This window comes from Neoarius graeffei, chromosome 6 (genome assembly GCF_027579695.1).
Source record: "Neoarius graeffei isolate fNeoGra1 chromosome 6, fNeoGra1.pri, whole genome shotgun sequence".
Lineage (NCBI taxonomy): Eukaryota > Metazoa > Chordata > Actinopteri > Siluriformes > Ariidae > Neoarius > Neoarius graeffei.
In genome coordinates, this window is record NC_083574.1 from 61120166 (window position 1) to 61134780 (window position 14615).

The window sequence follows — 14615 nt, forward strand, 5'->3', positions numbered from 1 at the left end:
CATGATGTCTGTATAAACCAACCTGTTCTGGAAGGACCCTGACTCTGCAACACTACTAAGCAAGCAACATGAAAACCAAGGAGCCTCCAAACAGGTCAGAGACAAAGTTGTGGAGAAGTATAGATCAGGGTTGGGTTAGAAAAAATATCCCAAACTTTGAATATCCCAGGGAGCACCATTAAATCCATTATAGCAAAATGGAAAGAACATGGCACCACTACAAACCTGACAAGAGAAGGCCGCCTACCAAAACTCACAGACCGGGCAAGGAGGGCATTAATCAGAGATGCAACAAAGACACCAAAGATAACACTGAAGGAGCTGCAAAGATCCACAGCGGAGATGGGAGTATCTGTCCATAGGACCATTTTAAGCCTTATACTCCACAGAGCGGGGCTTTATGGAAGAGTGGCCAGAAAAAGTGATTGCTTAAAAAAACACGTTTGGCGTTTGCCCAACAGCATGTGGCAGACTCCCCAAACACATGGAAGAAGATTCTCTGGTCAAATGAGACTAAAATTGATCTTTTTGGCCATCATGGGAAATGCCATGTGTGGCGCAAACCCAACACCTTGAGAACACCATTCCTACAGTGAAGCATGGTGGTGGCAGCATCATGCTGTGGGGATTTTTTCATCTGCAGGGACAGGAAAGCTGGTCAGGATTGTAGGAAAGATGGATGGCACTAAATACAGGGCAATTCTGGAGTAAAACCTGTTTGAGTCGGCCAGAGGTTTGAGACTGGGATGAAGGTTCACATTCCAGCAGGACAATGACCCTAAACATACTGCTAAAGCTACACAGGGGGTGAATACCTATGCACACTCCAGATTTCTGTTTTTTTTTTTTGTCTTAATTATTGTGTCACAATAAAAAAAAAAACAATGTGCACCTTTAAAGTTGTAGGTATGTTATGTAAATCAAATGGTGCTAACCCCCCAAAAATCCATTTTAATTCCAGCATCTAATGCAACAAAACAGGACAAACAACAAGGGGGATGAATACTTTTGCAAGACACTGTAGTGAGGTCGCCATTTTGTCACGCTGTCCGAATGTATAGTGAGCATTATTACACCCTATATAGTGCAGCCAAAGTATCCCACAATGCACCATGAAAAGTATTGTACAATCGATGGTCACTAACCAAGCAATATATGCCATCATGCATTGCGGTCACGCTGAAAGAAATCAAATCAAAAGCCTCAAATGTGATTTAATAAAAGGCAGTGCCAAAGGAGAAAAGTATTCAGCCTTGATTTAAAAGAACTGAAAGAAGCAGCAGACAAAAGTACTTTGTATGTATTAATGTGGGAAATGCGCTCAGTATAATATGGATTTATCACAAAAATACATGCATGTATTTATTATTTTGAAAACCCACCAGCCGCCTGATCTGGCATGTTTTAATTGTGCGACAGTAATGACGTAAATAACGGCGCAGCGGAGTAGTGTCCGGAAGCTTTATTAATATTATTATTATTATTATTATTATTATTTTATCCATGAGCTCACTATGTAGTCCTCTATATCATAGTTCCCTATATAGTGAGTAGGGAGTAGTGAACGAGTGAGTGATTTCGGACACAGGGTCTGTGTATATGAAAGCACTCGTAATTGTATACTGCCTTGATCAAATCCTCAGATTTCAATCATAGACAAGAAGGGAAAAAAAATGAACAGACATCACCCAGGTTATATTTTAATAAAAATAACTGAAGAAGAAAATGAACTAAAAAAAAAATGTCATTAGCATTGCTTTGTGAGCTTTTACTATTCAGTGAAGGCATTAAGTATCCAAAGACTTCCATCTAAATCAGTTTTCCAGACATCTGAAAACTTGATATTTATTGCCCTCGTTTCAGGGAGAAAACATTCATTGTGTCAAGGCTACACAAGTCCTGAACTCCATCCAGGCACATATTTCAATGACGGGGGGGTGGGGGGCTTATGATGATGAATTTATGACCTGATGGATCGTAGCAGAACAGGATAGATCTGTCCATTAGTCTTAATGCTGCTGTATTAAAGTGGTGTATAGACGCAGAGACATTACAGGAAATGGAAAGATTCATTATAAATTGTGGTTATTTATACAGAGATGAAAATATAGGGCGTGGACAAACATCACACATACGCACGTGCTCACATTTTGCTTTTAGGTTTTTTTCATCTTCTGTATATACCTGGTCCCTGGCTACTGCCACAATCTTTTTCTCTTTCTCTAGAACACAAACACGCGCGCGCGCACACACACACACACACACACACACACACACACACACACACACACACACACACACATGCTCAAATAGCCAGCTCCTTACACTAACACTGTGTCCTCTTCTGTACAAGATGTGCACGAGACTGTGACTTTTGCGCTGTTTCTCTCTGGAACTGTGCTGTTCCTTACACTTTGGTGACTGGATCTGCTTCAGCTGTATTTTTTTTTTTTAACCCCGGCCGTGGAGTGTATGCATGTGTGGGTGTGTATGGGGGAGGGTGTGGGGGTAAGGCTGTTGTGGTATGATGCCTTTCTGGTCATGCTGATCATCTTCAGTGGCCTCATGCCACCTCCTCTGCGTGTGCGTGTCTCCCTCCGACCATCTCAGCCTCCTCTTCTGCTGTCTCTCACCACGGCTCTGCTATCTAACCAATCGTCAAATGCTAAAAAGCAAAACTGGCTCTTCAGATGGCCTCATCCACCAGAACATAACTGCAGGTATGAACCCCATCCCAACTGCCACTGGAAAAGAGCAATGTAATCACTGAAAGCAGCACTTTTTTCCCCCCTCCCCTCTTGTGTGCACATCCTGTTGTGTGGGTGCATTCTGTTCGTTGTTACAAAGAAAGGGGGAAATTTTGTTGTTTTGTCCATAGATGATTTAAAGAAGTCACATTTTTATCGCTGGATATTAGTTGCGTCCTCATTCATTCCTCCCTCCCATTATTTCCCAAATTCTGATCAGCTTCCAGCTATCATTCATCTGATAAATTGCCCGATTCAGTGACATAGCCTTACAGTGGTGCTTGAAAGTTTGTGAACCCTTTAGAATTTTCGATATTTCTGCATAAATATGACCTAATACATCATCAGATTTCCACACAAGTCCTAAAAGTAGATAAAGAGAACCCAGTTAAACAAATGAGACAAAAAATATAATACTTGGTCATTTATTTACTGAGGAAAATGATCCAATATTATAAATATCTGTGAGTGGCAAAAGTATGTGAACCTCTAAGATTAGCAGTTAATTTGAAGGTGAAATTAGAGTCAGGTGTTTTCAATCAATGGGATGATGATCAGGTGTGAGTGGGCACTCTGTTTTATTTAAAGAACAGGGATCTATCAAAGTCTGATCTTCACAACACACGTTTGTGGAAGTGTATCATGGCATGAACAAAGATTAATGAGGACCTCAGAAAAAGCATTGTTGATGCTCATCAGGCTGGAAAAGGTTACAAAACCATCTCTAAAGAGTTTGGACTCCACCAATCCACAGTCAGACAGATTATGTATAAATGGAGGAAATTAAAGACCATTGTTACCCTCCCCAGGAATGGTCGACCAACAAAGATCACTCCAAGAGCAAGGCGTGTAATAGTCGGCGAGGTCACAAAGGACCCCAGGGTAACTTCTAAGCAACTGAAGGCCTCTCTCACATTGGCTAATGTTAATGTTCATGAGTCCACCTTCAGGTGAATACTGAACAACAATGGTGTGCATGGCAGGGTTGCAAGGAGAAAGCCACTGTTCTCCAAAAAGAACATTGCTGCTCATCTGCAGTTTGCTAAAGATCACGTGGACAAGCCAGAAGGCTATTGGAAAAATGTTTTGTGGACGGATGAGACCAAAATAGAACTTTTTGGTTTAAAAGATGTGTTATGTTTGGAGAAAGGAAAACACTGCATTCCAGCATAAGAACCTTATCCCATCTGTGAAACATGGTGGTGGTATCACCATGGTTTGGGCCTGTTTTGCTGCATCTGGGCCAGGATGGCTTGCCATCATTGATGGAACAATGAATTCTGAATTATACCAGCAAATTCTAAAGGAAAATGTCAGGACATCTGTCCATGAACGCAATCTCAACAACGACCCTAAGCACACAAGTCGTTCTACCAAAGAATGGTTAAAGAAGAATAAAGTTAATGTTTTGGAATGGCCAAGTCAAAGTCCTGACCTTAATCTAATCGAAATGTTGTGGAAGGACCTGAAGCGAGCAGTTCATGTGAGGAAACCCACCAATATCCCAGAGCTGAAGCTGTTCTGTATGGAGGAATGGGCTAAAATTCCTCCAAGCCGGTGTGCAGGACTGATCAACAGTTACCGCAAACGTTTAGTTGCAGTTATTTGCTGCACAAGGGGGTCGCACCAGATACTGAAAGCAAAGGTTCACGTACTTTTGCCACTCACAGATATGTAATATTGGATCATTTTCCTCAATAAATAAATGACCAAGTATAATATTTTTGTCTCATTTGTTTAGCTGGGTTCTCTATATCTCCTTTTAGGACTTGTGTGAAAATCTGATGATGTTTTCGGTCATATTTATGCAGAAATATCGAAAATTCTAAAGGGTTCACAAACTTTCAAGCACCACTGTAACATAGACACATGCTGGAGAAATAATTACTGTAAACGCTTGTCCTCATTATGCTGCAATAGCTAACATTTATAATGCATCACCTTGCCTGGGGATGTGGCTTTCTCATTAATTAATTTACTTACGAACTTTTTCTGATTTCCCTTCCTTTCACTGCTTAAAGTGCATTTGCATGCGCATTTATATATAAAATTAGTATTCTAATATGTTCTGATAATTGGTTCTAATAATTAAAAAGTGATTTTCTCTGTGTGTGTGAACATATGACTCCGAGCAGAAAGTCTGACGCCTTGTTTGGGTTTTTTTTTGTTTTTTTTTTATTCCACAGAACCGCATGCATGAGTCCTTGAAGCTATTTGACAGCATCTGCAACAACAAATGGTTCACAAACACCTCCATCATTCTTTTCCTTAACAAGAAGGACATATTTGAGGAGAAAATAAAGAAATCACCCTTAACTATCTGCTTCCCTGAGTACACAGGTAAAATTATCGCCGTGACATGCTGTTCTTTCCAGTGCAAATGAGATTTCTAGGGGAAGAAAACCATCTGAGAGTCAATAGGTAAAAAAAAAAAAAAAGAAGTAGAATAATAATAAATTTTTAAAAACCTATAGAGTGGTGGCAAATTACCATTGCTAATCTTCCAGGCAGTTTTTTAATACTGAGATAAAGTCTCCATGTTTTCAGATCAGTTTATAGAATGACGAAGCCGAGTCCACTTCCCATTCTGCCGATCCATTTTCATTGTATTCGAGCTCCTCCTCACTTATCTTGCCACAACATCCGTGCACTACCATATTTCATCAGTCAGTCACAATGTCAGGCCTTCACATGATCACTGTGTGGCCTAATATATATTTTTTTTTTTACAGCTTGAGATTTCATGACATCCTTTTGTTTCCCCTGCACTGCTTTTACGCTGCTGCTTTGTTTTTGTACGTCCAAACTTTTGTTCCTTTGCTGTCCACTATTGTATTCGGAAACCCTTACAATGCTCCTTCCCTCTACCTCTCGTCTCCATCACTTCATTCTGTCTTCCTCCACACTTGTTTTGCCTTCGCTTTCTGCTTTGTGTTGCGCTTCAGGGCCTGACACGTTCCTGGAGGCAGTGGCATACATCCAGTCGCAGTACGAAAGCAAGAACAAGTCCTTCAATAAGGAGGTGTACGCGCACACCACCTGCGCCACCGACACCAACAATATCCAGTTCGTCTTCGATGCGGTCACTGATGTCATCATCGCCAACAACTTGCGTTTCTGTGGTCTTTACTGAGCCCGGGCCTGCTCTCAGATCTCTTATACACCTTTATTTTGTTCTCTGTCTAGCTCTCCAGTAGTGGACAACAGACTGAAAGCTAACCAAAGAGCTTCCTCTACAATCAAAAACAAGTGGATAAGCTCACTTTAAAGATTAAGACCCAGCTATTGATTTAGGCATAGTGTGGAAGTGAAGTCTCACATTCTCACATCGTTTATTAAATGTTTAAACAAGCTGGCACACGGAAGAGATAGGAGTTGAATTCATTTAAATACCCGGTTAACTTTATCCTGTTCAACGCTACCTTTTCTGTCCCTGTATTTACTCTTAAAATGATCTCCGTAATTATTCAAAGGCCAAAATAACGACGTCAAACAGGGTCAAATCATCAGTAAAGCCTCGCTGTCTTGAAATATTTTTCCTTTTACTGGTTTGGAAACTCAAAGCACCTTGTAGCATCATTTGCCTGAAAAGGGTATTATTGCTGTACTACATGTATATTACAGTCTTTTGAGACCATCTCATATTTACAGTGCCATAGGAAAGATTTTTATATATTGTCAAGACTTGAATGTTGATGAAATTTATTAAAAGGTCCACTCACCAAATGATGCCTTGAGCAGCTCTATTGCAGAAATGGTGTTGTCTCAACACATTAAAAAAAAAAAAGTAAAAATCTGAGTATACCATACCAGTATACTTTACCAGTTTTCAACTTTAACTTTTTTTTTTTTTGCTGGTTTATTTGTATTATTCCTATTAAACTCTAAACGCTAAAAGTGCAAGGTTCTGTTTCTATCACGGGACTGAAGGTACAATCGGTGTGTATTAAAAAAAAAAAACAGTTTAAGTGTTCCTGGTGTATATACCACAGTCAAAGCTGTAATTTCGCTTTGATTTATTCAGCCGATCGGTGATATTAACAGAAACTGAAGATTAATTTGTAATGATCAAACCACTTGGCGTTTTTTTTTTAATTAAACGTCTGGTGGTGTGCTTTAAGCTTGTGCATCCACAACAGTCCATGTGCATTGCCCGTCTTTCATTCTGTACAGTTTAATCATAGTGTCAGAACAGTTCAGCTAGTATGCCTCAGGTCGTTTGCTGTTTACTTTGGCCCTAGTCTGTAATTTAGCCTACTGAAAGCCTCCAATCAATCTTTCCATTCGTCTCCTCTTCCCTTGGAATCTGGGTGATGGCTTGTTACAAAGAGTGTGCTGATATCCTTTCCTAACTCTCATCACGCGTCTGAGAGTAACAGAATTTCACTGGGTGGTAGGAAGTGTTTTTAATATGGATCAGCCTGGCTGAATGAAACAGGAAGAGGCAGGCAGTGATTTGTAATGGTGGGAAGACATCAAGAATCATGGGATTGGGTACATCTTGATTTAATTAGAAAGAAAAGTGCTGTTGTAGTTACAGACACATCACAACGTTCTTTGTCATTTGCCTAATTAGAGCTGCTTTGAGAAATCGGAATACTGGGTCAGAAAACACTCGGCACGTCACAGCACTTCTGTACCTGTTATCTGCAAAGCTGTATGTCAAGCTAGGTAGCCGTTTCACTAATGGATGGCCTCGGAGCTATATTTGCCGTAGATGTTGGGTGTCCTAATTTTCCCATTACTCCTTGATTGTACAGCACCATTGGGAATATCATCACTGGGTCACCTTATGGAACCGAATGGTTGCTTTTGTAAGCCTTTAGTAGTCGTTTATTCTTTATGCTGGAAACGCCAAAACTGAGGTCGTTGCACTGCAGTGTTTCTCATTAACTGTGTTTGGTGCATAAAGTACTATAAAAGATTGAGATTGTGCTCATTAAGTGGCAAGGCTATGATCTCAAGCCAGTTATTTTCCCCTGATGAAGGAAACAGTTTTTAGGTGAGATGAAGTTTCATGATTGGACGTTCTGCTGGCGATGATGCAAGCTTCTCTTGCTGCTCTGTGTGTGTGTGTGTGTGTGTGTGTGTGTGTGTGTGTGTGTGTGTGTGTGTGTGTGTGTGTGTGTGTGTAAAAGTAAACACCAGATTAGTGACGGATGAGCGTCGCTTTCTGAATCGGTGGGCATCTCAGCTGGAAGGTCATTTATGTATCTTGTTGCAAACACAAAACAACTCTCCGCCCTCTTATCCATCCAAACGTGAGAGCCTTTTCATGGCGACCCTGACCTTCTCCCAGCTTTCTATTTCTCTCGTTTAATTTCTCTCCATCGCTCTTCCAGAGATGTTTAACGACCATGGCTTTAAAGCTAGCCTTCCTGCCAGAGTAATGATCCATAAGCTTTGTGCTCCTGGTTAGGTGAATGATGGGCATCAGCTTGTGTGGCCAAGGTGAAAAGGAAAAAAAAATGATGCGTCGGTCCAGAGACTTATGGGAAATGAAGTTTTTGGCCGCATAAAGAGATTTGTGGGTAATTCAATCAGCTCACATTGAGTGACTAATGGCTGATTTGTTCCTGTGGTTTTATACAGCAGTCAGTACTGTGGCTAGACTGCTGTCAGCACGGGCTCTGATCTATGATTGGAGAGAAATAATCCATTTGACATCATGTTACCTGCTGGAATGAGTTTTCTGGCCAATGAAATAATGCAGTTGCAGAATATTGAAAGGGGATTGTAAAAGCAAGGAAGCGGTGTCCTGTCTTTATGCTATTTCGTATTTGCAAAAGATGTTTAAATATCTTTCATATAAGTTATTTTTCTTCATGCGTTCACTGCAAGTAGTATTAACACTACCATGATTTTACTTTTAGCCAACACATGATTAGTTATAAAACAGGACATTTGCAGCCAAGTTGGATGGCGATTTTTAAATAACGCCATCCATTATCGGAAGAATCTGGATTGGAGGAATAACTTTATTACAGGTATAAGTGCCAGGAGCTTGGTGCTGTTTTATTGTGCCATCTGTTCACACTTTCAGTGCAAAGCATCTAGAGTCACTGTGTTTCTCTCAGTTGTATGTCTGTCTGCTGTAGTTGTCATTCACTGCTCTTGATTATTTATTCAACAATGGATGTGTATTTGTGTGTATGTATTTATATGAAATGAATAAAGTGCCACTTGAAACTTATTGTGTGGGCTCGACTGTTTCTGGTCTCTGTCTTAATGCATACAACCCCACATCCAGGTCACACCCTGATACTCTTACACGGAAACAGTTTAAGGAGTATGACTCAAGAATATGACTTGTATCTTCGCTTCGTTCATCTTACTTGCTGCTTTTGTGGGCCACAGCTCACACACCTTGGCCTCAATCACCTTTCCTTTCCTTTTCTATTTTTTCCTCTGGCTAACCTGTTCTGCATTCTTTCTTTATTCGGTTCTTTCCCTGCAGAATCGCATGCACGAGTCTCTTATGCTGTTTGACTCCATCTGCAACAACAAATTCTTCATTGACACTTCCATCATTCTCTTCCTCAACAAGAAAGATCTGTTTGCTGAAAAGATCAAGAAGTCACCACTGAGTATCTGTTTCCCAGAGTACACGGGTAAGAATGCATACAGATGGCATTATTATTATTGTTATTATTTCTTGTTAGGATAATCGTTGATCACTTCATGTAACACCCACCAAAGCTGAGGTGGCACAGTGGTGTAGCAGTTAGCAGTGTCGCCTCACAGCATGAAGGTTCTGGGTTCGAGCCCAGTGGCCGACGGGGGCCTTTCTGTGTGGTTTGCATGTTCTCCCCGTGTCTGCGTGGGTTTCCCCAACAGTCCAAAGACATGCAGGTTAGGTTAATTGGTGGCTCTAAATTGACCGTAGGTGTGAATGTGAGTGTGAATGGTTGTTTGTGTCTATGTGTCAGCCCTGCGATGATCTGATGACTTGTCCAGGGTGTACCCCACCTCTCGCCCATAGTCAGCTGGGATAGACTCCAGCTTGCCCGCGACCCTGCACAGGGTAAGAAGTTATGGATGATGGATGGATGGAATAATATGTTGTTGAATTTTGTCTGAGATTAAACTGAAACAGATGAGAATGAGTTCAGTGAGTTTTGCCATGAAAATTATGCTTTCAGTGAGTCTTCATTAGAGGCTTAGAGAATTTAGCTTGACAACTGTTGGTTATAAAGGTGTGATGCTTCCTAAAATTTATATACGAAAGGACCAGTAGGGAAATTTGTTGGATTTTTGTGGACCATCAAATCATATAACGGCTACCAGTTGGGGAGGGTGAAGGCTAACACATGCTTCCTTCAAGAGACATTCAGTGCGTTTACATGCACATAGAGAAAATCGAATTTCTGCCGTAGCTCGACTGAAATCGAAGTTCTAAATGCCATGGAAACACCTTAGCTCGGCTGAAATCGTACCGAACTGGATTTCTCGTAATCGAGCTACGCGACCTAGATTATGCAATTGTAGCCGAGCTACTTAGTGCATGTAAACCCTATTGAGCTACGTAGTCGAGCTACTTACTTCAGCACTGCCCCTTCCGGGAGTGACGAGTGACGAGACCACAAGCGGGAAACACAGCAGCCTCGGTCGGCATGACAACAGTAGTAGAAACGTGCACTTCTGGAGCAATGAGGAGATAGAGTTCATGCTCATTCAGCTTAAGGAGTTGAATATATATATATATATATATATATATATATATATATATATATATATATATATATATATATATCGATGTTGCTGTCCTCGTCGTCGTTCTTCTTGTGAACACGGAACTGATAACTTTGTTTATACTCTTGAATAGCTCTTCTTCATGACGACAACCGGAAGTGTACCAACACGATGGGGCGTGTAGCGCCACCTGTGGCTCAGGTGCACAATGTACCTCACACAATAGCTCGATTTCCTTGTGTGCATGTAGGATTGGATTTCTCTGGCACCCCTGCTGGGACCATTAGCTCAGTTACCGACAGTAGCTCGATTTGGATGTGCCTGTAAATGCACTGAGTAAGCCAGCCAAGCGCATCTTTTCAAATTGATGCTCATGCAGTGTTACCAGGGAAGCATAACACACTTTGAGGAAAGCCCCATCTACCCTCTTGCACATACATGAGCACACCGATATTCATGATTGACGGGGGAGAAAGTATGACCACTCTCCCACCAAGAGAGTATGGCCAATTTTGCTTTCTTGGACTCCTGGCTACGGATGGCTGGTGCATCTTTGGGATTTGAACTTATGAACCCACCACCGCTCTTGTCTCTCATGCTGGGGAGACAGGCTATTATACTGAGTTCTTGACGTACAGCATGATGGCTTTGGCGTATGAGGTAAAATGTCTTAGCTTTTTTAAGGCAAGGAAAAAATCGCATGAAAGAACAGACTATGAAAGAATAGAGTTGATAAATGTACATACTTGTCACTTCTGAGTGAACGTCGGAGCCCCAAGAAGTTATCCATAAAGAAGGCCGATGGGATACAAGGATGAGCTCGAGTCCTTGATGTGAACAACATTGAAACCGGCTATGAATGACACGTCATTCTCATTTCTGTTCCTACCTCTTTCTTGCTTCTCTTTATTTTCTTGTTCACTGACTCCTCCACTGTTTCTTCTCTCCCATTTTCCTCACTGTTCCCTTCTCAGGCCCTAACACTTATGATGATGCAGCTGCATACATCCAAGCACAGTTCGAAAGCAAGAACCGTTCGCCCAATAAGGAGATCTACTGTCACATGACCTGTGCCACGGACACAGGGAACATCCAGGTGGTTTTCGACGCAGTCACTGACATCATCATCGCCAACAACCTGCGGGGCTGTGGCTTGTACTGAGGCCACTCATGCGCACTTGAGCCAATTCCTTTGGAAATGATTATTATCAAAAATGCAAGTTGGTAAATAATAATGATGATAATTTTAAAATAGGCATATATATATAAATATATATAAATACTATACATAAAATGTTTTTAGTTTGTCAAAGAGCTGCCAACAGAACTGATTTCTTATAGAAACCCAGCCTTTATGGTTTTAGAACAAAGTTGGGACCTTCTTTTTGTTCTCTTCTTTGCTGTTTTTGTTTTTTCCCTTATTTTCCACGGTGTCTTTTCGGTTTGAACTAAACCCTTATTTTTGTTCTCAAAAATATCTTTCTTTGACGATATTTTTATGTTTTTGTTTATTGTCTGTATATTTATTACGTGTATATCAGTCGGGAGGCTGAACGATACACATTTTGCCTGAGTATACAATGTTACGCTAATGATGTAATTATTATGTATGCTAATGATGATGTAATGGGGAAGACATTAAAAAAAAAAAAAAGCTGTATCAACAGCTTAGACAGTTAGTCGTGAGCACCAGGGATATTTCAGTCAAAGCCAAACTGCAGTTGTAGCGTGTTCCTGTACGTTGGGTTTTAATTAGATTGGGTTTTCATGGCAACATTTGTTCTGTTAGCTGGTCAATGTTATGGAGAAGGTGAACCCTAGGACTGCACCCTTATACGCTTCCTTTTTTCATTTTGTTGAGTGTTGTTCAGTCTGTGTGTTCTGTTCCTGGCGTGTGCCAGCTGAATTTTCTGTTGGTGTCTGGGGCCATGCTGAGTATGATTTTGAGCCCCTTGACTAGTTCCTGGTTATTAAAATTGTCATATCAGTGCCAACCTTGTGAGAACGATAGGTCTGGGAAACTAGCAACACTAGTAAACTATAATGACATGATTATTAACACTGTCATATAAGGAACTTCTACTTTTTTATTGTTTTATTAATTTATTAATTTATTTATTGATCACCTGTCCCACATACCTCGCTCCTACTGTCCTGCCTTCCCTCATTACTTTACTTTCTTTTCCTAGACTTCCTGATTTAGTTTGTCTCCAGGCTGGGTAACAGAGTCAGTCCATTCTGACAGGTCCTGACACAACATAGCATGACCCTTTGGCCTTTGTATAAAGAAACAGCTACCTGCTTCACTTAGATAAAATCGAAGAAATAAATAATGATTAAAAAAACCAACAAAATAAAAAAATAGCAAAAAAACGTGAAGAAAAAAGTTTTAAAAAAAAAGAAACGACAGCAACAAAGGGAGAGCATTGTGTAATCTGGGTGTGTGTGGGGGGTGGGGGTGGGACAAATACCCTCATAACCAATAACATGGTGCCGAATGGATGATGGACGTTGGGCTACATGCCTTTATAGGCGGCTGTAGATCCTCTGGTTCTAGATTCTTCTCATGTAGACGTAATCCAAAATGACAATAGACAGTAATAAACAGTGGTAATGAGGATAATACAAAAGATGACAATTCTGTAATATTAAAACTATATTACTTGTGCTTTGTAGCTCCACAACATTTTTTCCTCCCCCCCTTTTTATTTTTTTTAAAGAAACATTTTTCAAGGGTTCCTGCAATTCACTCTTGAAAACACTCTTACTGACCAATGTTGATGTTGAACTGTTCCAATTCCCTTTTGCCTGTTTGTCCTGCATTGCAGTACTTGGCCAGAAAACAGTATATGTTTTTTTTTTTTTTTTAATTTAATAATTTTTTTTTTTTTTTGGAAGAACCACTTTGTGGTGTGCAGACCCAAAGCGGTGGATGCACTAGGCTGTACAGACGTCATGCGCTTTCTCTTCCTCATGCATTATTTCTTTTGGGGGAATTGTATTCAAGAGAAAAAAAGAAAACTCTTTCCAAGTCTGCATAGAAAAGCACAGCTCTCACTTGACACACGTAGATTTGGAATGATGTAAATCACCTCCCTCGACCTGCCGCCTTAGTTTGACTAATGGAAAAAGAAGATGAAGAGAAAAAAAACACTCAAACCCTGTGTGTAGTAACATATACCAGTTATGCTTTGGGATATTCTTTTCTCCACATACCCCTTACCCCAATTTTCCTTTGGCCTTTCTTTTTACCCTCTTCCAGTGAATGCTTTCTGTGCTGCTTATTTCTCCCTCTACTTTAGTGAATGGTTGTTCTTTCATGTGGGATGTTCGTGCTGGAAAACCAATCGAATGTAGTGTTTACATTAAAAGCCACAGTTTTCATGACTACAAACCTCTAGCTGTCAGGTTTTGATTGTCTATCTTTCCTTATTGCTTATGAATGGTTACTTGTGTGTATACTGTATGCATTACATATGTTAAAAATATCTATGGGTAAAAAGTCAAGCTTGTGTAAACTGAACATTACAATCTTGGTTCATGTTTCTCGTGTGACCAAAAAAAAAAAAAAATCCCAAATGCATGTAGAGATTCATCAGTTATGTGATATTTAAATGACTTTCTTATTAAAGCGCTTGTATCATGGGCTACTTGTAACAAACTGCCCAGAATACAAATATTGATCAATCATCACATGCTTACTTTATCCCTATAATCTGATGGCGGAGCTGCTCCAAGATACAATGCATTCAGTATTCAGATCCATTCTATTTTTCCTCATTTAGTTATTTTATAGCTTTACTCTTAAATGGATTAAACAACATTTCAAATCAACCTGCAAAAACTGCTACAAAATGGGAAACACCTTGTTCAGGGTTGTTTAATCGGTCATTCTTGAGATATTTCTAACTTAAAGTTCACATGTGATAAACAAGTTGAGTGGACATGATCTGGAAAGGCACACATCTATGAAGCCCTGAATGATGGAGAAAAAAAAAACAGACCAGAGATCAAATGAGTGGTCCATGAACAGAATTGTCCTGTTTATGAAGGCAGGATTGTGTTGAGGCACAGGTCTGGGGAAGGTACCAAAAAATCTGCAGCTTTCAGGGTCTCAAAGAACACCTGCAGCTTCTTAAATTGAAACAGGTTCTGTATTGGCTGTCCATACAAACT

At 40.3% G+C, this 14615-nt stretch overlaps 1 protein-coding gene across 2 annotated transcripts in view; it reads left to right on the forward strand.

Moving 5' to 3' along the window:
- gnao1a (guanine nucleotide binding protein (G protein), alpha activating activity polypeptide O, a) overlaps nt 1–13833 on the forward strand; it is a 189594-nt gene extending 175761 nt beyond the window's left edge. Inside the window, exons 7-8 of one of the 2 annotated variants that reach the window (XM_060923965.1) lie at nt 9205–9358; nt 11414–13833. In XM_060923965.1, coding sequence (XP_060779948.1) covers nt 9205–9358; nt 11414–11601 — 342 coding nt within the window. In that variant the 3' untranslated portion in view covers nt 11602–13833. Of the gene's footprint in view, nt 1–4933; nt 5088–5692; nt 8937–9204; nt 9359–11413 lie in introns of those variants that run through there. The other variant, XM_060923964.1, reaches the window with a different exon arrangement.
- Nucleotides 13834–14615: the final 782 nt, after the last annotated feature.